The 24,906-nt window shown below is 38.3% G+C and overlaps 1 protein-coding gene and 1 long non-coding RNA gene across 4 annotated transcripts in view; one reads left to right on the top strand and one right to left on the bottom strand.

Annotated features, from left to right (window-relative positions):
* LOC134205183 (sodium/hydrogen exchanger 9B2) overlaps positions 1-24,906 on the bottom strand; it is a 109,387-nt gene that overhangs the window by 38,729 nt on the left and 45,752 nt on the right. Inside the window, exon 1 of one of the 3 annotated variants that reach the window (XM_062680199.1) lies at positions 1,861-1,993. The exons of the other annotated variants lie outside the window; for them this stretch is intronic. Coding sequence (XP_062536183.1) covers positions 1,861-1,885 — 25 coding nt within the window. The 5' untranslated portion in view covers positions 1,886-1,993. Of the gene's footprint in view, positions 1-1,860; positions 1,994-24,906 lie in introns of those variants that run through there. 3 annotated transcript variants of the gene reach the window in all.
* LOC134206856 (uncharacterized) lies at positions 22,913-23,894 on the top strand. The gene is made up of 4 exons (XR_009978320.1): positions 22,913-23,064; positions 23,127-23,215; positions 23,275-23,456; positions 23,540-23,894. It is a non-coding gene; the product is annotated as an uncharacterized LOC134206856 (long non-coding RNA).

The raw sequence follows: 24,906 nt of genomic DNA, 5'->3' as shown, positions 1-24,906 counted from the left end.
GGAAATTTCGCGTACGCAGTTCACAACGCGCATTTTCGCCTACTATGCAGGACAACGTCTGCCGTCGACTAGTTCGGAATATTTTCTAAACATTTGCGTCAAACAGCTTTCTAGATCATTGGCGGTTATCATTGTAGATTGTGTGTAGATAGTTGATGAATTCTAAAAGATGCAGTGGAATGCTCAAGTGCTTTCTGTCCTACTTTATCGGAAGTTTGCTATCCGTAAGCCATTCTACAAAATAGTTGGATACATGCATAGATTGGATTTCATATATAAAAATTCAAGCTAATAGAAGTCAGTCAAATACTAAATCCAATCAATCGATCTTCATTGATAGAGAAACTTTTAGAAGCGAATCATATTACCCGTTTCTCCCCAATATATTATTCATTCGTTAACAGCATCAAGCGATCAGTGTATGTGCTAACTTGATACACAAAGATCAGCACTAATGTTGAATGTTAAGTTGAATGTTGAATGTTAAGCAGAGGTTCTCAAGCATTGTATTCTCCTCAAACTAATTGATGCTAACTTAATTTAATTTTCCAGCATGTTATTAATTGACTCTTATTATCTCTGGTGGCTGTATTTGTGCCTTTCTTAGTCCAGCTATCAGATGCGTAGATGCAGATGTAGAGCCACTGAGAAAAAATAACACGCAAATACTTTTAACCACCTCAATTCATCGATTTGATTGGTTTTTCCTAACACATCAATAAGCAGTTTAAGGAGATTTAGTACAAACCCATTTAAAATTACCACCAGTATCTTTACAGATGTTTATTGTTTCATTTATTCAATTTCAAGTTTTCTCTCCTTGGTGTAACAAAGCAAGTAACATATGGCATTTGTATTTTGACCTCAAGCAAGTATTCACGACTCATGACGGCATATACTACAAGCCTCCAAAGGAAACGTGACTGACAGGTTGAGAAAAGCTAGTCAATCCAGTTAAATATTGATAATGTGTTCACCGCTGCGCTACACGATTTTCTCTCAGGCCAACGTCAATCACAACGCCATAGCTATGACGAATGCATCATATTGTGAAATTGGGAAAAGCGCCAAGGCATAGTTTTCAAGGATTCTAAAAACGAAAAATGTGTACCTTTTCTTAACTATTTTCATGTTTTCGTTTTTCATCACATATATTAGATATACTTAACAACATTTGTATTTCAGAATCAATGATTGGCTTTTTTTCTGTGAAAATTGGACTACTCTAAGCGGAAAGGAGTACAATTTATAACCGAAAAAGCCAATAAATAATTTTCGATAAAGTTGCACGATGATCAAGATCAGGATCCTAACATTTGTATGTAATTTATTATGTCGATCTATTGCTACGGTGAGAATCTTCAGTTAGTCTTACGAACAAACACTATCAATCGAGTAATGTAAATGTCTTCAACATTGATAAGTTATTCACTGCATCAATCTTGTCAATGCATCAATTTCGTCTAAATGGAAAAGATTAGAACCAAATTACTGTTTGTGATAACGAACCTCGTTTTCCACCCATATTGATCTGCTCTTGAAGTATATCATCTACCAAATATGACGACGATTTCAATGCTAATGTGTCATGCCATACAATTTAAATCTGGTCGGCTTATCATACAAGCCCATCTTCTTTATCGCTCCTTTTATATGTCTAGCGGCCAGTAAACAGCTCAGTTCTCAACTGCAAAATTTCTCGACCATCGTTGAGAAGCAGGTACGTACATATGTACTTCGGCAGACAATTATTTTTAATTTCAATGATTGATAAATCATATAGAAATATTTGCCCTAGCTTATATTATTACTTCACTCTACATATTCCGACACACACAATCCAATGCATAAATGTCTTACTTCTTGGAGGGCTCAACTTTTTCATCGGTTGTACACTTTGGTCTTTTTATTTCGGCTCAAGACTCTAAAGTTCAATTATAACACAGAACTAGACTCCAGAATCATTCTTATTCCACACCATCTGAAATCCAACTGAGACGATGAGATAATTTTGTAAACGTCTCTATAGTTGCGCCTAATGCCCAATCTTGAATCCAATGAACCGGTAATAATAGTAATTAGGCTTATCAGTTCTATATTAAAGCAGCAGTCGTGGATGCTGGCCTGTCGTACAAAGTCAACATTTTTTATCTTATTTGATTAGAATTGCATTTTGTGAGTCGGGAAAGTCGTTATTGGTAGGTTGTTGCGATGAAATTATGCTTTAAGGTGAAACTGTCTTCGCTATATCATTATATTATTATTTCTTTGTTTGTCCTAAGTATTGAGGCAATGTAATTGCTTAAGTACAGTTTACCTTCTAAAAAATCAGAAGTTGATGATCATGATCAGTCAGTTTATTGTGTTACTTTCATACGTTCTTCATTGCAATATAGAGTCGGTGTACCAATTGTCGCCATACATAAGAACAACTATTTTTTTTAAAATAAGTAAAAGGCATGTGGGTGGACTTTATATATCAAGCGAAAGGTTTTACTTTCTGCTCCTTAGAACAGCTGTGAAAACCACAATAAAACTTTTTAATATCCTCAAAATTGATTAATCCATAATAGGAACGCATGAACCAGTTGTGACACTATTCTTAATTTTGGTTCCTTATTTGGCAAATGCCATTGTTTTCTTATGGGACTGGCCAAATAGGGACCACTAGTGCGACAACTGGTGCAAGGGACGTCAAAAATTAAGCAAAATCAATTTTTACAATTATGCTTTGCTTGTTTTGGAGGAAATCAAAGGTGTTATCGTGTCATATGAATATGCTTTATCGATATGCACTTGGTTTGCGGTGATTTGATTGGTCATTTGGCATATAAAGCACTAGTGCGACAACTAATGCTATAGCCACAACTGGTACACCTAGCCTATGCCTGATTGCTTCGATTCAAAATAAATTTAAGAAGTTTGTAAAACAACGACTTTTGAGTGAAACCCTGTTTTTAAGGTGAAGGTAGATTGAGTACCCAAAACAAAACTTTGAAAGTATTGGTACAATAAAAATTTTCATACACTGTAGTAGTATTGGTGTCGTATTTGTGAAAATAAAGATTATTGGTAGGGTGTTTCAAAAAACGACCCAGTTCCACTACACTCACTCGATCCCGTCCCATGTTCCGCGTGTCCTCCGAAAACCTAATCCGATTTGGACAAAAAACTGAATAAGCACAAATTTATATGGACACTTCTTCTTCTTCTTCTTCTTCTTCTTATTGGCATTACATCCCACACTGGGATAGAGTCGCCGCGCAGCCTAATGTTCATTAAGCACTTCCACAGTTATTAACTGCGAGGTTTCTAAGCCAGGTTACCATTTTTGCATTCGTATATTATGAGGCTAACACGATGATACTTTTATGCCCAGGGAAGTCTAGACAATTTCCAATCCGAAAATTGTCTAGACCGGCACCGGGAATCGAACCCTGCCACCCTCAGCATGGTCTTGTTTTGTAGCCGCGCGTCTTACCGCACAGCTAAGGAGGGCCCCATGTATGGACACTAGTATGGGAAACTAAACCTATCATTATACTGACACATTAATCATCATATAGTGCCTCCCCCCAAGACATATTTAGGCTACTTTATTGAATTGCACGTTTCACTGATGCCTTCTGAGAAGTTTAATTATCTCGGCTAAAGATTCACAAACTCGATTGAAATCGACTACCAACTATTGGAACGACCATTCAATGTGCATTAGGGTGTCAATTGGACAAAGTCTGGGATTTTGGGGGCTCAATCTTCAAATGAAAGCTTAGGGTAAAACAAAAGAAAAATTGTTGTACGACAACTCTGGGAAATGGCGTTTAGGGGTGGCCCCGACGCGTTTTATGAAAAAAGTGCATTTTTTATAGGTAACATCGAAAATACCGGTATATCGGAAAGAAATTCGATGAAACCCATCCATTTTATATTTTTTACATTTAACTTAGGGTCTATACTTTATGGTAAAACTTTGATACCGCATGTTTTAGGTCTATATATTTTTCACTGATGCTTTAAATGCCCAAAAATGATGAATTTTTGTTTATATTTTTTTATTAATGCATCCAAAACGGGTATCCATCATAATGCTTTCGAAACTAGATATACATAGAAAGATGGGGAATTTTATAACGAATATTTTGCTAAAAATAGCAACCTCCTATCTCTATCCGTTTGAAAGTTATTCACGATTTACTGCAGCTTGGAAAAAGACTTTTTGAAATTTCGGATCATAATACCTGGATCATGTTTAAGTAAAGAAACGCCTACTTTTCCATACCAACCAAATGAGTGCTTTAATAACCAATATAGCATTTATATGAGTTGCATAATAGTAGTTTGTGCAACAAGTTGCAAAAAGATGATTTTTTCAGCACGAGTTGTACGTTTATCCAACGAGGCTTGCCGAGTTGGATAAATACTACGAGTGCTGAAAAAATCGAGTTTTGCAACGAGTTGCACACGCTATTTTTTGCAATGACGAAAAATGAACTTTAATTTGATAAATCTGTACCAAAATTGTACAGTTTAATTTACTACACATGATCATTCTTGCCAATAAATTATGTTGCTGCGGAGAATAATCAGATTCCATGTTACCGTGCCACATTGCATAGTTCGATAAACCGTGAAGCGATGGATGTACTTGCCTTAGGAAATTTTTGATGTCATGTCCACCAAACTATTTAATTTATGACGAGTCGCATAGAATACACTATTTGAGCACTAACCCAAGGTAATTAAGCAAAATGTAGTCATGTAACTACTGTTCTGATGTTGGTTTTTCATCATAGCACCCAAATGAGTGTTATAATGAATATTATGCAACCCATTTGAGTTGCATAATGTTCATTAAAGCACCCATTTCGTTGGTATGGAAAAGTAGGCCATTCTATCATTCAAAGAAGAACTGTAAACCAGATATTATGATCAGGAATTGCAAAAAATTGATTTTAATACTTATTTGAGTGTTATAATGGAAACCCAACGATGGACCAGCAGTAACATGACTGACTACAAATTGCTCAGTTAGTCTGGGTGAGTACTCAAATAGATTGATGAATATGGTTTCAAAACTACCCATAGGTAGGTTCAGCTATCGTTTCATGGTTTGGTGAGCTGTGCAATGTTTCACGATAACATGGAAATTAATTGTTTTCTGACCAACTTAATTTTTTGCAAGAACGATCATGTGAAGCAAATCCAACTAGTTCATTTTGATATCGATTTGTCATATTTTACTTATATGAAGCTCATTTTACGCCATTGCAAAAAATAGCGTGTGCAACTAATTGCAAAACTCGATTTTATCAGCACTCGTAGTATTTATCTCATTCGGCAAGCCTCGTTGGATAAACGTACAACCATGCTGATTAAATCATCTTTTTGCAATTAGTTACACAAATTACTATTATCATTATTATTTTATAATGCATATTGAAATATTTGGCATCTACCATCTACGGAATCTCTGGAAATAAGAACAATCTACACTAATTACGAACTATTTTGCCTACCAATACTGAATACAATGATAAATTTATTGCATCGATAAATCGGGACCAAAATGATCCAGCCGGATTAACTTCACATGATCGTTCTGGTTAAAAAATCAAGTTGGTCAGAAAACAATTAATTTCCATGTTATCGTGAAACATTGCACAGCTCACCAAACCATGAAACGATAGCTGAACCTACCTATGAGTAGTTTTGAAACCATATTCATCAATCTATTTGAGTACTCACCCAGACTAACTGAACAATTTGTAGTCAGTCATGTTACTGCTGGTCCATCGTTGGGTTTCCATTATAACACTCAAATAAGTATTAAAATCAATTTTATGCAACTCATATGAATGCTATATTGGTTATTAAAGCACTCATTTGGTTGGTATGGAAAAGTAGGCGTTTCTTTACTTAAACATGATCCAGGTATTATGATCCGAAATTTCAAAAAGTATTTTTCCAAGCTGCAGTAAATCGTTAATAACTTTTTAACGGATAGAGATAGGAGGTTGCTATTTTTAGCAAAATATTCGTTATAAAATTCCCCACCTTTCTATGTATATCTAGTTTCGAAAGCATTATGATGGATACCCATTTTGGATGCATTAATAAAAAAATATTAACAAAAATTCATCATTTTTGGGCATTTAAAGCATCAGTGAAAAATATATAGAGCTAAAACATGCGGTATCAAAGTTTTACCATAAAGTATACACCATAAGTTAAATGTAAAAAATATAAAATGGATGGGTTTCATCGAATTTCTTTCCGATATACCGGTATTTTCGATGTTACCTATAAAAAATGCACTTTTTTCATAAAACGCGTCGGGGCCACCCCTAAACGTCATTTCCCAGAGTTGTCGTAGAACAATTTTTCTTTTGTTATACCCTAAGCTTTCATTTGAAGGTTGAGCCCCCAAAATCCCAGACTTTGGCCAATTTTGGGACACCCTAATGTGCATTGTCTGTTGAGTGAAAGCTCTTCAGTATTTCTTCCAATCATATGGTCTCCCCCTCGCCAGCGCTCAATGAACAAGCACCATTTCTCATACAAACCTGAAACAACATGTGCACGGTAGGCCCCTATTCAAAACAACCCAAACCACCCCGACACCCAAAACATGAAACATAATCGACTGAGCGTGGCGGAGCAAAATGAATTTTTTGAACCACCCTAATTATTAGTTTGCTGCTACCGCTGTCGGTGTTTACATTCGCTCCGCGATCAGTTTTTTAATAGTTTTTCGGGCAAAAAGAGCGATTTATTTTGGGTAAGTGAAGATTGATTTCCATCCCATCAGCATTTCGGGCTGCTCCTGTGCGGAAAAGTGTGTGAAAAATTGTGGTTTTCAATGCCCTTTAAGAAGAAGAGAAGTGCAGTGATGAGCCCACCAAATCGCAAAGGACTATTAAATTGGCACGAAACTGCTGATTTATGCAATAATGCGAGACGAAGTACGTTGGACTCCTTTAAGAAATATGTTCATTATCACGGGAAGTAGTTCAATTTGCGGTGCACAGGTTAGTAATTTAAATATTGAACTTTTGTTCGACGCTATTAGCTGTATTCGAATGTTGGTGGGAGATGGATAGGGGAGGTGTGGGGTTGAACTGTTGATGGTCCAGTGCCATTTTGATTGCCATCGTTGTACTCTTCCAACTATGTCCCCACAAAGCTTAAACGAAATGAATCACAATGTTCACAAGACTTGAACAGGACACCAAAAGCTTCTATTTACAGGGGCCTCATTGCGGATCTCCTTTCAACAGCTCTTTCGTATGACAGTTTGCCCAAAACCACTCAACCGATTTGATTTAAGCCACCTTGAAATTTTATTTTATTTAGCTGAAAATTCGGCTGAAGGCATATTTAAACATATGAATTACGATTCTGAGCTGATCGGCTTAATTTTTTTTTAAGGCATTAAGACAGTACCGGATTTAGCCGGGGGCGACAGTTTGTGGGGGCGCCAAAATGTACAAAAAGATTGATTGTGATACATAAGATTTGTGAGGGCCTTTAATCCGGCCGTGCATAAAAAGGTCTATGGGATGACATTTTGTCAAGGAATACATCAATGTTTTGGTATGTATGTTGGATTTGAAAAACAACCAACACTTTTTGCTGTGAGTGATATTTTTTTGTCGAATGGAATTTATGGCATAATCGGGTAGACTAACTACTACCTGGGAAACTGAACAGCTACCGGAGGAGTGGAAATAAGGGGTTATATGCCCCATTTACAAGAAAGGCGACAAGCTGGAGTGTGAGAACATTCGAGCGATCACCATCCTCAATGCCGCCTACAAAGTGATATCCCAGATCATCTTCCGTCGTCTGTCACCATTAGTGAACGAGTTCGTGGGAAGTTATCAAGCCGGCTTCGTTGACGGCCGCTCGACAACGGACCAGATCTTTACTGTACGGCAAATCCTTCAAAAATGCCGTTAATACCAGGTTCCAACGCATCATCTGTTCATTGCATTCAAGGCGGCATACGATAGTAACAGCCGGGTGTAACAGCCCGGGTACGATTTTAAACATATCCAGTCAATTTATTTGTTTCGCGGATGACATGGACATTGTCGGCCGAACATTTGCAAAGGTGGCAGAACTGTAAACCCGCCTGAAACGTGAAGCAACAAAAGTTGGACTGGTTCTCCCAACAGCTGATGCAACTCGTGCTTCATTCGCCTCCTCCACGTACCGTCCGCCATCTGCACCCCACCATAAATGGTACGCAACACTTTCCTTTCGAAAACTCCCAGTGCGCGTTGGTCCTCCACGAGCATCGTCCAGGTCTCGTGTCCGTAGAGAACTACCGGTCTTATAAGCGTTTTGTAGATAGTCAGTTTGGTATGGCGGCGAACTCTATTCGATCGGAGCGTCTTGCGGAGTCCAAAGTACGTACGATTTCCAGCCACTATGCGTCTCCGAATTTCTATGCTGGTATCGTTATCGGCGGTCACCAGTGAGCCCAAGTACACGAATTCTTCAACCACCTCGATTTCGTCACCACCGATAGAAACTTGTGGTGGGTGGCTCACATTGACCTCTCTTGAGCCTCTTCCTATCATGTACTTCGTCTTCGACGTGTTGATGACTAGTCCAATCCGTTTAGCTTCGCTTTTCAGTCTGATGTAGGCTTCCTCCATCCTTTCAAAGTTACGTGCCATGATATCAATGTCGTCGGCGAAACCAAATAACTGGACGGACTTCGTGAAAATCGTACCACTCGTGTCAATCCCTGCCCAATCCCTCCAAAGCGATGTTGAATAGCAGACACGAAAGACCATCACCTTGCCGTAACCCTCTACGCGTTTCGAAGGGACTCGAGAATGCCCCTGAAACTCGAACTACGCACATCACCCGATCCATCGTCGCCTTGATCAACCGTATCAGTTTATCTGGAAATCCGTTTTAGCTGCCATAGCTGGTCCCGATCGATTGTATCATATGCGGCTTTGAAGTCGATAAATAGATGATGTGTGGGCACGTTGTATTCGCGGCATTTTTGCAATACCTGACGTATGGCGAACACCTGGTATGTGGTAGAGCGTTCACCCATGAATCTCGCCTGGTACTGCCCCACGAACTCTCTTGCAATTGGTGTCAGTCGACGGCATAAAATTTGGGAGAGTACCTTGTAGGCGGCGTTCAGCAATGTGATTGCGCGGTAGTTGCTACAATCCAGCTTATCGCCCTTTTTGTAGATGGGACACACCCCGAGCAGCACAAGCCATACGAAAATGGTTGCAGCAACTTGATTGTGACTGAATCCGGTCACATATGAGGCGCAGTAACACATGTGGAATATGTGTGCTGCTAGGGACGACACCTTCCATCCACTCCTGCGGCAGAACCTCATCCTCCCAAACCTTGGTAATCACCCAGGGCAGCGCTCTAGCTAGTGCTTCACCACCGTGTTTAAACAGCTCTCCTGGTAGTTGGTCAACTCCAGGGGCTTTGTTGTTTTTCAGCCGGTCGATATCCTTCTGGATTTCCTGGAGATTCGGAGCCGGAAGTCGCATGTCCTGCGCGCGTGCTCCTAGGTTCATTACCATACCACCACCGTTGTCTGATGTACAAGACGCTTATAATACCGGTAGTCCTCGACAGACATGAAACATGGACAATGCTCGAGGAGGACTTGCAAATACTCGGAGTATTCGAGAGACGGGTGCTTAGGACCATCTTTGGCGGTGTGTAAGAAGACGGTGTGTGGCGGCGAAGAATGAACCATGAGCTCGCCCAGCTCTACGACGAACCCAGTATCCAGAAGGTAGCTAAAGCCGGAAGGTTACGATGGGCAGGACATGTTGCAAGAATGCCGGACATCAACCCTGCAAAGGTGGTGTTCGGCAGGTGCGAGACGGCATGGTGCACAGCGAGCAAGATGAGCAGACCAGGTGCAAAACGACTTGGCGAGCGTGGGGCGCATTCGAGGATGGAGAGTTGCGGCCTCGAACCGTGTATTGTGGCGTCAAATTGTTGATTCAGTGTTATCTGTTTAGATGTTAACTAAATACATGAATTGATAAACTACTATACACTAGTGGATATAAGTATAAAAGCAAGCTCAATTTCCATACGAAACGGCCATGTTGGAAGGAGATCCCAAAAATTGACATTTTGAATATCCTTTTCCTAAATATTTCGAGATATTTGTCTGATGTCTGCCTTGTCAAGAATGAACAAACATAAGCAGGTGCGATTTATCAGAACGATGTCTACTATAGAGCAACTAAATATCACAACTGGCTGATCACATTGCACACTTGTTCAACTGCACTCTGAGATGCAAAGTTACTTTGCCCTTACATAAAACTAAAAAGATCCTTTGAGTATCTAGGATTAAGAAACATGTACTAGTTCCTTCAATTATTCCAAAGTAACCTTCAACCCTTCATGATGTACTAACCTCATGATATACTATACATAGAGCCAAAACTCAGTGAGAAACTGTAAGACTTTATGGACAAGCCTCCCGGAATCCAAAACTTAATTCGCGTTTTCGCAGACACAACATTCAAAACGGAAGCATGTTCATCGGATGCTCTGCTTTATTATACACTGCCTCACTGTTGGCCACTCATAACGGAGATTCCACAATTTTTGAATCCTGCTCTATTCTTCATTGGCATCACATCCCCTACTGGGACATTGCCGCCTCCCAGCTAAGTGTTCATGAAGCACTTCCACAGTTATTAACTGCGAGGTTTCTAAGCCAAGGTTTCTAAGTTTTTCGGCTGTTCGGCCACATTGGGAGTTGACGTAAAGTCAATGTCAACCTCTCTCCACGAACAGCCTAGATAGCCGTGTGGTGTCGGCAGCCGGTTGTCTGGCTAAGAATAACGCTACAGATTGCCTGTTCCAGTGGTAAATGTCCACCATACAGGTGACCCCTAATTCTTGGTGTGATGCGGCTTTATACTTACCGTGCCTATGAATGAATGGTTAGGGGGGTCTAAAAAGAACCTAACCGCTCGCAAAGCTTACAAGAAGGCTGAAGGCTCTACGATCTGCTGAACAATCCGGCTGAAAAAAACTTTGTGCAAATGTTTCCAATTTGAGTTAAGCCAGTCGATTGAATAAAATTCTTGCGAGATCCAAGGTTTTCCAAGTTGGTGAAATTCGCAAGCCAAATGGCGACTACACTTCTTCTGACGAAGAAGCGTTAGAGCATTTATTTGATACACAATTCCCTGGATGTGTAGATATAGCATCTTGGGATGTTCCTGATGTCTTTTCGTGTAGCTACGGGTCTTGGGCTCAGGTTCGTAGAATCATAACAACTGAATCGATTCAATGGGCTCTTAACAGTTTTGCTCCTTACAAATCTCCAGGGGAAGATGGGATCTATCCCGTTCTTCTTTAGAGGGGTTTTAAGCATATCAAACATGTTTTGAAAAAAACTTTTAGTATGCAGTTTTGCTACCTGGTATATTCCCATATCCTGGCGGGATGTCATTGTAAAGTTTATCCCAAAAGGAGGACGTGCTTCGTATGAAGAAGCAAAGAGTTTTAGACCCATGAGTCTGACCTCATTTCTTCTGAAATGCTTAGAACGTATTATCGATCATCACATTCGTGATGACTGTTAGACAAACATGCCTCTTCATGTTATTCAACATGTTTACCAATCTGAAAAGTCCACCGTGACTCTTCTACACAAGGTTGTCTACACCATCGAGAAAGCATTTGCTCAAAAGCAATCATGCTTGGGTGCGTTATTAAATACCTTGCGGGACCGAAATCCGTACAGCACCGAAATCCGTCCACCTCATGAGATATCAATAAATTAAAAGGGGTTAAAGGTAATTAATGTAGTAATAATTTATTTTATCCTGTTCAAATACTTGCCAGTAGGCTTTTACGGCAGAGAAATGGGAAGAAGGCTTTAAAATCAAAACCACAAGAACAAAAACAAATCTCCACCCACCAAACGCGGAGTTTGTGCCGCCATTTTGTTTTCGGGTAGAGCATAATTGCATCAAAACTAACTGTGTTTTAATTGCTAATTGCAAATCATTACATAAGATAAGCGGAATACAAATCGAAGGGATCGCTTCTCAAGGTGCATATCGACCTATTTACAGTGGTGGTTTAGTCAATCATGCTGTTTCAATTCAAATATTTAGTTAAGAAATAGCTGTACGGATTTCAATCCACTGTGGACGGATTTCGAGTCAGGAGTTGTTGATTGTATTCATCATTTCATCATATTTATCGTAGTTTTTAGTAGACGCTTAAAACCGACATCTCTACTCGACACTACGTCAAGCAGCGATTAGGAAATTAAGTGTCTGTGGCTGCCCCAGAAAAGGAGTATTATCTCCACTTTTGTGGAACCTCGTTGCAGATACGCTATTGAGATTACTCAATAATGGCGGTTTTCCTACCTATGGATTTGCCGACGACTATCTAACATTGATAGTGGGTTTGTGCATTACTACCTTATTCGACCTGATGCAAAATGCTCTTCAGGTAGTTGAAAGTTAGTATCGTCAATATGGCCTTTCGGTTAATCCGAATGAAACATCTATTGTACTTTTCACGGAAAAGCGTAAGCGTAATGGGATTCGCCCATTACATCTTTTTAACTCTGAAATCAATGTAACGGATCAGGTAAAGTATGTGGGACTAATTCTTGAATCCAAGCTCTCCTGGACACCTAACATTGAGTTCCGAGTCAAAAAGGCGTGTATGGCTTTCGACCAATGCTGACGAACTTTTGGTGAAACTTGGGGTCTTAAACCCAAATATATCAAATGGATTTACACAACAGTTGTACGACCAATTTTGGCTTATGGATGTCTTGTGTGGTGGCAAAAGGGTGAAGTGAGGACAATTCAGTCTAAATTAGGCCATCTTCAAAGGATGTGCCTAATGGCAATGACTGGTGCGTTCTCTTCGACTCCCACGGCTGCTCTCGAGGTTCTCTTCGACGTGGTCCCACTACACATACATCTCAAACAAGAAGCACTTTCTTGTACTTACCGATTATGGGTTCTCGGTTTCATGGAAGAGAATCCTGCAAACCGCAGTTCTACACACACTTCGTTGTTACAACTCATGGTTGATTGGGACAGAACTGTCCTCGTTCTAAGTGATCTCACACTCGCTAGTAGTTTTCCTTATAGGACATTTTCAACATAATTCCCCTCGCGGTATGAGTGGGCATTTGGCTATTTGGAGAGAAGTATGTCGGTCAGCATTGTTTGTTAAACTGACGGCTCCCTCTTCGAAGGTAGAGCGGGTGCAGGTGTCTACTCGAGTGAGCTAAGATTGGAACAGTCACACTCACTGGGTAGACACTGCACTGTCTTTCAAGCGGAAATATTTGCCATTATGCGTGGAGTGCAATCCGCACTGCAGAAACACATAATGGGCAAAGTAATATACTTCTGTTCAGATAACCAAGCAGCTATCAAAGCCCTCGCTTCGGCCAACTTAAGGTAGAAGTTAGTAATCGCATGTCGAACTCAAATTGAGGAACTGAATTCAGTTAATGCGTTGCACCTTATATAGGTACCTGACCATTCTTCCATAGCTGGAAACGAATTGGCAGATGAGTTAGCTCGGACTGCAGCATCACACTTTTTTGGTCCTGAGCCAACTATTCCAATATCTAAGTGTTGGGTGAAGCGTTTAATTAGCTCTTGGGCTACCACTCAGCACAAACGGTATTGGAGTAGTTTGGATTCATGTCGACAAACAAAATTGTATATCCGAGAGCCATCTCCGGTAGTAGCAAACTATTCAGCTAATGTGTCTAAACAGAAATGCAGTGTTTTAGTCAAGGCCTTGACTGCCGACTAAACTATCACATGGCAAATATTCAACGTGTTGAATCTTTTGTCTGTGATGGTTGTGAATCCGATTATGGAACTTCTTATCAACTGATATGTAACTGCCCAGTTTATGCGCAACTGCGTTTCCAAATATTTGTTAAACACTTACTAAGTGAAATTTACTACAGAAACTTGAACCTTCAAAGTATTATGTTGTTCATAACCCGTTGTGGTAAGGAGCTATGAGCCTTTGTACGTGTTGTATACGTTGTATTCCCTCTTCAAGGGTCCTGTTACCGCAACCACTGTGCGAGAGATCTCTTCGACCATGAGATTGGTGAAGCACTCGAATTTAGCTACGCACACGGAACAACGATCGACTGATAAACCATCGATAAGCGACACCCTGTGAACGTACTTTATCTGTATACAATTTTATCCAACACTTATGCAATGAGGTAGTTTAATTCCGTCATTGGGATAAGTTTATAGAGTCAGAAGTCTATCCCTATTGTGAGCAGTAATCACACCGCTATCGTTTAGTGTTTATGATCTAAAAGTTGATCTCGAGAGCCTTTAGTAAAAGCTACATCATTCCACGTATGTTTCATTGTATACAGCAACTAGTATCATTTTTGCTTGGAAATGCATGATGGTAACACATGAATTACGATGGTTATAGGGATGCTCATAATGAGATTGTAGTAAGATCTAATTGTAGGAAATTTATTATACTTTATACAGGAAAGTTTGTGAACGATCGAGTTGTTGGTGAATTATATGAATTCAGCAAGATGAATACAGAAATGTAAGAATCATTTAAAATTTACAAATAAGAATCTAATTAAAATATATTTACAGCTTAGAAGCTGCTCAGTAATGCAACTGAAAGACTGTATTTAATGAAGTTGTCCGTAACAGGTCCCTTTCCCAAACTTCCCATTTTTCCCCCATCCATATTCCTTTCCTTTTTGTTCATTTCCTTTTCCGTCAGGTGCGTGATAAAAAAGGCTGTGAAGGCAATGGCACAAATCTCCCGAATTGAGGTAAACGTGCCCCTGGAGCCGACGTTCTGATACCTGATATCTGATACCCAGCTTAGTGTTCATGAAGCACTTCCACAGATATTAACTGCGAGGTTTCTAAGCCAAGTGACCATTTCTGTATTCGTTTATTATGAGGCTAACACGATGATACTTTTACGCCCAGGGAAATGGAGACAATTTCCAATCCAAAAATTGTCTTGACCGGCACCGGGAATTGAACCCAGCCACCCTCAGCATGGTCTTGCTTTGTAGCCGCGCATCTTACCGCTAGGTTAAGGAAGGCCTCGAATCCTGCTCTACGGCCTGGTCACCGTATAACAAGTATTTGCGCTAGAAGAAAATATGAGCCATTCTGAATATTTCATGAACTTTTGAAATGTCAAACGAATGATTCCTTGTACTGTCCTATTTTGGGTGCTCATAAGAAAAAAAAAACTTGAGTTCTAACTGACTGGCTGAATGACCAGTGACCACCATATGACCAACTGTATCCCAAGAAAAAATCGAGGACCTTTTTTGGATTTCTCAAAACTAATCACAATAAATCTTAGGAAGACGTGGAGATAAAACATCATTACCGTTCTCCACATAGGATAACAAAGCAATGCACTCTTCGTTCTTGATAGAATCATCTTCAACCATTGGAATAATGTTTAGCACAATATTTATATCCACTGATTCCCGAAAGATATGGCTTTGAGCTGTAATTATCGATGCAATCATCATCAAGCGTTTTATCAGTTCATCAAAGCTCATGTATTGACAAGATAAACGACGCGTGAAATCCAGATGCTTTACGCCTTTTCGAGCTAATCCTGATTAACGATCCATAAACAAGTTATTAATGCCGTAAACTGATTCTCCTCTTATGTGCATCATCCGAGAATATATCAGCATTTGAAGTCCTTTTTTTTGTCCTGAATTCTGTTTGGACACGTAAAGTATACTCTTCGGAGGGCACCCTGTGTGTTAGATCCATTTGGGTCAATTAATGGCAATGCACATTTCGTCGGCGAAGCTTATTAGAAGCAATCGTAACGACTTCCCATAAGCTCAAATTTATGACCAGCCAGGACAAAGTCCCGCACTGTCTCGAATATCGTTGGCGTGGTGTGGCCACCGAGAAAGAAGCGAGAAAATTTTCACGAAACACGAATTTTAGCAGCGAAAATTTATCACTTTTAATGTGACACTGCCTTCCATTGCATTGGGTACCATTTGCCAGCGTACGGGAGTAGCTTAGATCTGGGTAAAAAAGTCATCCGAAAGAAGGAAATGAACATTCGTCCGTTGGCATTACCGTTTCGAATCATTTGTATGCTTTGCCACCATGTGGCAGAACCGATGAAGGTGAAGAATGAAAAAAGTCAGTAGAACTGCTTCCGATGCGAGTAACATACAGCAGCCACTGTGAAAGGTGAAATATTTCAGCGAAGCGACATTCTTTGTGATAATTAAAATTAATTAACGGAATGAGCTATGATAAAAATCTAGATTACTTCACCTGTCTTGCTGTTCTTACTTTTGGGAATATTTATTTGCATTTTAACATCCCCTGCTAGCTCATCAACTTATATTACTGAGTTCTTAGGATTGCTACGACGTCACCCTTACGAAATGCATGACATCAATGACATGCACCAAGTATTGTATGTAATGTAGTGTTCCGAGTAAGTGAAATTGTTGTATATTAGCTATGAACGCCAAGATAAAATTGGAACAGTTCCTCCATTATCGAGTTTCGAGGAACAGGTCCCCGAAGATAAGCTTATTCTCTGAAATTAGTCAAAAGTTGAAGCACGACACGAGCAATAGAAAAAGGGCCACGCGCAAAAGAGAAAAAGAAATAAGTCCGATTCTATTTCGAAAACCGCTACTTCGATGTCAAAGATTTACTGATCGAATCGAATTAACATAACAACTGTAGCTTCCTCTTCCATTCTGCTCACCAAGCGCTTCTTCTTCTCCTTCCTCTTCAATGGCTCTACATTCCAACTGGAACTTTCCCTGCTTTTCAACTTAGTATTCTATTAGCATTTCCTCATATATTAATTGAAAGCTTTTCTATGCCCGCCACTACATGAGTATGTATCTTGTGTGGCAAGTACAATGGATACACTATGCCCAGGGTGTCGAGAAAGTTTCCAACCCGAAAACATCCTAGACCGAACCGAGAATTGAACTCGCCATCTCCGGATTGGTGATACTACGCCTATGCTCGCAAGTCGCAAGGCTACAGAAGACTCCGTCCAACAAGCGTATACTTCCCGAATCCAATCCTATGACGATTATGTAAAAGATTGGAGAAGCCTCCGCGATGCTTTTGAAAGTACGATGACAACGAATTAACAATCTCGCTGAAGAATAATTGAAGGGAGTTTATTGATAAATATGAATCCTGAAGATTCCATCAGCATTCTGAGTTAGAACTCTGAACGACCGCGAAGTCGACATCACGCAAATGCTGATGTTCGCCAAACGGAAATTAACTATTCTACTCATGGAAACCAAACAAAAGTATTTTAAATACAACATCACAAGGAGGCTTTCAAATTGTTGAGTTGGCTACCTTTTCTCTAATGATTACAAAACTGGTTGTGTATGTCTCTAAATTGACCATATTCAACAATCACTCACAAATAAATGAGTTTTCCAATGAACTCCACCCATGTCATAACTTTGATTGAATGAAAATAATTTCGTCCGAATTAAGTGATTACATTCTCCATTAAATAACCTTTGTATCTAATAACATCACGCATCCACGAACCAAACGATAACCAAACCAATTCATTACTCATAGCTCCCAGTGGTATATGTCCTTCTCAAAACCAACACTCCATGATTCAAGAATATTGAAATTTAATTGAAAACCAATCTGGCTTGAAATTTTAATAACTTCCCTTCCGACTCGATCCCGATGCCGGAGCATTCACTACGAAATACTGCATGCTTCAGGTAGTTATCGGTTGCTTACTAGCTACAGAGGAAAACCCACCACCAGATTCCGAGAGTGGCGGAAACGGAAAACACATTTCAAAACCCGGGGCGTTTATTAAGGAAGACACACAATCGTCTAATCGTATAAAATACTCGAACGTATCTCGATAACGAAATTGACTGTGTGCATTTCCGATCATGAACCGAGGAATGCACATTCTGCTTGGAAGACTGGGACAGGCGGGGATGCTCTCGGTAAGGTATGCGTTCGAAAATACTATAGTCGGGTTTAAAACGAACGACGTCCTGGAGCAAAAGGAAACAATTTAAAGTTTAATGTGAACCCCACTTGGATGTTTTGCATGACACTGTCGTTTTGTCAAATTCCATCAAGCTGTGCATAGCTTTCAGAAATATTCGTTATTTTTATTACGGTTATTTGAACGGCTCTTCATTCAAAATAACCACCGACGAACCGACGTGTCACTGGCGCTCTCTGATTGTCTCAAACTTTTAAACTGTCAATCGCTTTTGCGGGCGATCGCTCCTGTCAAATGAGCTAAGATACAACTCTGCTGCAATGTTTATGCACGTAGGTTGGTGGCTGAGCTACGAAAACTTCGCGAACCATTATGGGGGTGGCGGTAGTGTTCGTTGATTTTTCATCATGGCGTCGTGGGCAGCAAATTTGAATTATTTTGCATGGGGTGACACGTCGGTTCGTCGGTGAAATAACGGCGTTTGTTTTCAATATAAACTTCTATTATATTGTAATGCTGCTCTAAAGCTATACTATGCTAATGCTATGCTAATGCTATGCTAATGCTATGCTAATGCTATGCTAATGCTATGCTAATGCTATGCTAATGCTATGCTAATGCTATGCTAATGCTATGCTAATGCTATGCTAATGCTATGCTAATGCTATGCTAATGCTATGCTAATGCTATGCCAATGCTATGCTAAATGCTAATGCTATGCTAATGCTATGCTAATGCTATGCTAATGCTATGCTAATGCTATACTAATGCTATGCTAATGCTATGCTAATGCTATGCTAATGCTATGCTAATGCTATGCTAATGCTATGCTAATGCTATGCTAATGCTATGCTAATGCTATGCTAATGCTATGCTAATGCTATGCTAATGCTATGCTAATGCTATGCTAATGCTATGCTAATGCTATGCTAATGCTATGCTAATGCTATGCTAATGCTATGCTAATGCTATGCTAATGCTATGCTAATGCTATGCTAATGCTATGCTAATGCTATGCTTTAATTTTAATTTAATTGTTCTTTCACTTGTTCCTTCATTCAATTATTTATTTATACACTTCGAAAGCCCAAGCTCCTGCTCGAACGACTCGCCATCATGCAACCTGCACGTACAGTTAGGCAGGGCAACACGACCTATTATGAAGGAGTTGATCAACGCAAATAAAAAGTGTGCAACAATAGTGGCTGTATGAATGAACTCATTGAACGTTTAGACATACACGCAGATTTTCCCAAATTTTGTATTGCAATATGTTTCAGTTAAAAGCTCCTCCTCTCCAATAATAAGGACGTACATATTGGCGGGTTTTCCCGGCAGGCTGTTGCGCTTCGGTACACCCCTCTAAAGCTGCAATTGCACATTTAAGTTCAGTTGTCTGCATAATAAATTCTCGCTTACGAAGGAGTTTTGACAAAATAATGTTTCTATCTCTAGTTTTTGAGCCTGTGCCGGGAATTTGAACATGCCGAGAATACCATCTGTAACTCTATATGCGATGCTGTCAGTTATTCAGCAAACTGAATATGTAACATAAGGTTTGCTTGCTAGTAGAAGTTATCATCTGTTGATAATTTCCGATCATTAATGAATTCTTCAACGGAATTATGTCGAGGTGAAGCAGTAACACGATTGATTTGAAAATATGTATGTACAATTGTTTTTGACATTATTATTACAAGAATTCCATAATTTTCGCCCTACCGCAACAATCGGGTACGAGTACGTTGGCTTATTTCCCCCTCTTACTAATTTAATAATAAGATTATGTCGATTGTACATATCACAAAGAAACGTGGCTCCGTAAAGTGTTATACACGCCTGAGCCTACCAAATAAACGAACTTGGAAAAAAACAATTGGGTACAGCAATAGGACGTTTTTTCCAGCGCCAATACAATCTGACAGAACTTTTAGCCAACAATTGAATCACCTAATTCTGTTTCTGTGTACTGCCTAGCAGTCAGTGGTACAACTCTAGGAGGCCTAACAATATACGCGCATCGCCACTAGTACTTCATAGTTCTTCCGGGTAGCATTCATACAAATTTCCATACGTAACTTCCATAAGAAGATTACCTACACTCAACAAATTTCAACGCGAAATGAGAGCTGGGAAAAGGTTCATACCACCGTATTGCCGAAGTTGGCTCCGACGTTTCCTCGAGGTATTATGACGAATGGCGGTGTCAAGTAGAAGAGAATGGTCCTTTAAGGACACTTTAAACTTTTTTGATGCTTCAACGCATGGATACTGAAATGTCGGACCATTTCATCGATCAGGAGGAATTATTGACTTTCTAACACATTTTAAAACTGTTAAAACATGGGCCTGGTCCTGGTGCAAAATCGCCAATAATCGGAGAAAACTGACATATTTGCATGAACAATGGAAGGTGAACGCATGGTAGTTTATTTACCTCACTAGATTGAACGAAAATTTTACGCGTGGATTGGAAGGCCATAATGAATTGAATTGAACTGAAAAAAATCACAAAGAAATGTGTTGGACCATAATGCCCCAAAAGTGCGTATTACATCATTCTCCCCTAAAGCAAAAGAAAAGCTGGTAATGATATTACAAGCTGCACTAACGAATGTTTAGCGTCTGCGGTTCGGTTTTGATGAGAAGAGTGGTAAACGCTTCCATCTTATTTTCCACAGAAACGTTTCATCACTGAAAATTGCAGCAGAGCTGTCTTCAGACTCTTGAGACGGTGCAGTGGCAAATTGAATGGGATGTATGTTTATCAATATGAGCTTAATACTATTTCTTGATTAAGACCCAAGTATCTATCTATTCCTGCTTTGAAACAGCAGGATGAGAGTGCTCTTTGATGTTTGCAAATACAAATAATTTAAACGTGTTACACTATATAAATTAAGTTTCACCAAAGAATTTCGATTAACTTTTACAGGAAACGAATTTTCACAAAAACCTCCAATGATAAATTTAGTTTTACAATTTTCTGAAGTGTGATGAATGATGTGCCTACATATATCAGAGCAAAATATACACTCGTTCCGAAAACTACGAAAACTAGTGGAAACAGATGGAAATGTCATACCCATGCAAGTTTCTGTAGAAACTATAGATCTAATTCGAAGGATTTACATTTCAAAGGGGCCCTCCTTAGTCGTGCGGTAAGACGCGCGGCTACAAAGCAAGACCATGCTGAGGGTGGCTGGGTTCGATTCCCGGTGCCGGTCAAGGCAATTTTCGGATTGTAAATTGTCTTGACTTCCCTGGGCATAAAAGTATCATCGTGTTAGCCTCATGATATACGAATGCAAAAATGGTAACTTGGCTTAGAAACCTCGCAGTTAATAACTGTGGAAGTGCTTAATGAACACTAAGCTGCGAGGTGGCTCTGTCCCAGTGTGGGGATGTAATGCCAATAAGAAGAAGAAGAAGCTCAAACCAGCTTTGGGCTTCAAGTCAATTACGCTTGATACAAAACCGACGGAAACCCATCATGTCCTTCCGTGTTTTTTATTATACAGTTATGCTTCAATCAGATGTTGTTGGCTCAGCTCCATGTTGTCGATGATCTGTCGCGGACGGACACTTACTTTAAATCGAGCGTGATAATAAAATCTTAATAAAGTTTAAAAAACACCCTGATTTATTTGTTACCTTCTAATGGCATAAACAAAATCGGATCGATCCCTCCCAATAATAAACCATAACTTTACAATTGGTGACTGCAATCATATTGCAATGATGGACATAAACTTATTATAATCTCAATAAAAGAAGGTTGTTTGAAATTAGTCAGTGGCATGAGTGATGCAATAGCTAGGAAGAGGGTATCAATCACATTCAAATGTATCTACCGGATCAACCAAGGCTTTTGCAATGTCCTTATCATCAGCATATACTCAATCCGGTTCAATAGGTGTATGCGCGTCAGTCGCTAATGAAAGAACCATTTAACAAGGCATAAATTGTAATGTGGAAAAGAAGTTCCTTTGAAAATTGCCGAGACCGAAATATTTTTAGTATAGCTTCCACGAGTCGATATCAAGTCCTAGAACATTGACTTATGGAAGTAATATGTGAAATGCTATCGGCTCAATGGACCTGCTGAGATGTTTAATGCTGCACAAAAATGTCATTCAGGAATTGGTTGATCGGGTCAATCGTAAGTTCTGAACTCCATGACGTTTCGGAGAACCAAAAAGGTTTGTTGTAGTTTGTAAAAGTAATGAGTAAAATTCTATCGGTTGGATCTGCTGGGGTGCTTAGCAATGCACTGATATAACTTTCAGGACTTGGTTGATCGGATAAAATGTATGTTCTGAACCAGAATCAAAAAATGGTCTGTTATAGCTTGGAAAAGTAATTAGTAAAATCATATCAACTCTATTGACCTACTGGAATATAGTTCCATGGACGACGAATTCTGATACCGTGCAAACCTTTCGGGATGGCATTTTCCACGACGATTTATCGTGCGGATTTGGGTTTTTTCGCTGCATCCTGATTAGGTAGATCGCATGTTCCGGACACCAGGACGTTTGAGAGATCTTGAAATAGTTAACATTTATTCAGATTACAGAGCAAAAAAAATATTAATATGCCGCGACGTACGTACATGAAAATCGCACGTAATAACGAATTTTATGTAATATTGTCCAATATTGACGCGTTATTACATTCCTCGCCGCAGCATTCAACCGAGAAAATTATTTTTTCAGTTACGTCGATCCAACGCTAAATTACCTGCCAAATTGATGAATAACGCGAAATCAGCGTAATATTACCACCAATATCAGTGATATCGCTTCACAAAGCATGCTGTAAAATGTCAACAAACCAAGCTCTTCCGCTAGCAGTTAGTCAAATTTTTACTCCATTCTGCTCGCATCGGGAAACGATGATCATTGAAATAATATAAGTTTAATTGCTTTTCAAATACAAAAGTAAGTCGTTAGGAAGTGATTGAAATATGGAAACAGTATATTGGACTTGGTATTGAACGAAAATCTGTTGTAGGTAAGTTTTGTATGCAGTTTTATTTGTACCCAGTCGGTTCAATGCTTCACATTATTTTACAGAGAGACAAATGACGAGAAAGATGCCATGGAGCCGCAAAATGCTTCGTTCATAACTACGAGGAACTGGCATAGTAAATAAAATTGTCCAGGTAAGTTTCAGTCCATAGTTTTTCGATCGCCTGATGAGTAATTGTGGGATGTTTTTCAGATGCGAAATTGTACCCGTGTAATCGACCCGGTCCGAACTCTTTCCAATAAGATTTCAGACTTCTTTGCAGATCTAAACTACCAAGATCGTGCATATACTTGTCGGATTGTGGATGAGTATGCTTGTGTGGTACCGTCAAAGATCAACCAGGAGCAGGAAGCAGGAAAAATGAAACCGCGCTGGTAAGTATTATTTTCCGATCGACTAAAATGAAAACCCCGACCAATACTGAAATGTGAATCAATTATTTAATATTTTGTTGCAGGCCAATTTTGCTACAGAACAAAACTGACGGGATCATGCTTCCTCCTACTATTTGATGGAGTCCCCTAAAAGAGCAATCAAGCGGAGTGGGATTAACGGAAGTGGTTGCGAAGCAATGGTCACACGCGAGAAGTCGAACAATACACGGCCTGATCAACATCTTATGGGTGCCATCAAAGAAAGCAAAACGTATGTAACTAAAAATTAATCCATCTTAAAATCCTAAAATCTTAAAATCTTAAAATCTTAAAATCTTAAAATCTTAAAATCTTAAAATCTTAAAATCTTAAAATCCTAAAATCTTAAAATCTTAAAATCTTAAAATCTTAAAATCCTAAAATCTTAAAATCTTAAAATCTTAAAATCTTAAAATCTTAAAATCTTAAAATCTTAAAATCTTAAAATCTTAAAATCTTAAAATCTTAAAATCTTAAAATCTTAAAATCTTAAAATCTTAAAATCTTAAAATCTTAAAATCTTAAAATCTTAAAATCTTAAAATCTTAAAATCTTAAAATCTTAAAATCTTAAAATCTTAAAATCTTAAAATCTTAAAATCTTAAAATCTTAAAATCTTAAAATCTTAAAATCTTAAAATCTTAAAATCTTAAAATCTTAAAATCTTAAAATCTTAAAATCTTAAAATCTTAAAATCTTAAAATCTTAAAATCTTAAAATCTTAAAATCTTAAAATCTTAAAATCTTAAAATCTTAAAATCTTAAAATCTTAAAATCTTAAAAATCTTAAAATCTTAAAATCTTAAAATCTTAAAATCTTAAAATCTTAAAATCTTAAAATCTTAAAATCTTAAAATCCTAAAATCTTAAAATCTTAAAATCTTAAAATCTTAAAATCTTAAAATCTTAAAATCTTAAAATCTTAAAATCTTAAAATCTTAAAATCTTAAAATCTTAAAATCTTAAAATCTTAAAATCTTAAAATCTTAAAATCTTAAAATCTTAAAATCTTAAAATCTTAAAATCTTAAAATCTTAAAATCTTAAAATCTTAAAATCTTAAAATCTTAAAATCTTAAAATCTTAAAATCTTAAAATCTTAAAATCTTAAAATCTTAAAATCTTAAAATCTTAAAATCTTAAAATCTTAAAATCTTAAAATCTTAAAATCTTAAAATCTTAAAATCTTAAAATCTTAAAATCTTAAAATCTTAAAATCTTAAAATCTTAAAATCTTAAAATCTTAAAATCTTAAAATCTTAAAATCTTAAAATCTTAAAATCTTAAAATCTTAAAATCTTAAAATCTTAAAATCTTAAAATCTTAAAATCTTAAAATCTTAAAATCTTAAAATCTTAAAATCTTAAAATCTTAAAATCTTAAAATCTTAAAATCTTAAAATCTTAAAATCT

The sequence above is a fragment of the Armigeres subalbatus genome, chromosome 1 (assembly GCF_024139115.2).
Source record: "Armigeres subalbatus isolate Guangzhou_Male chromosome 1, GZ_Asu_2, whole genome shotgun sequence".
Classification (NCBI taxonomy): Eukaryota; Metazoa; Arthropoda; class Insecta; order Diptera; family Culicidae; genus Armigeres; species Armigeres subalbatus.
Note: the sequence above shows the minus strand (reverse complement) of the source record. Positions and strands in the feature narration are given on the sequence as shown.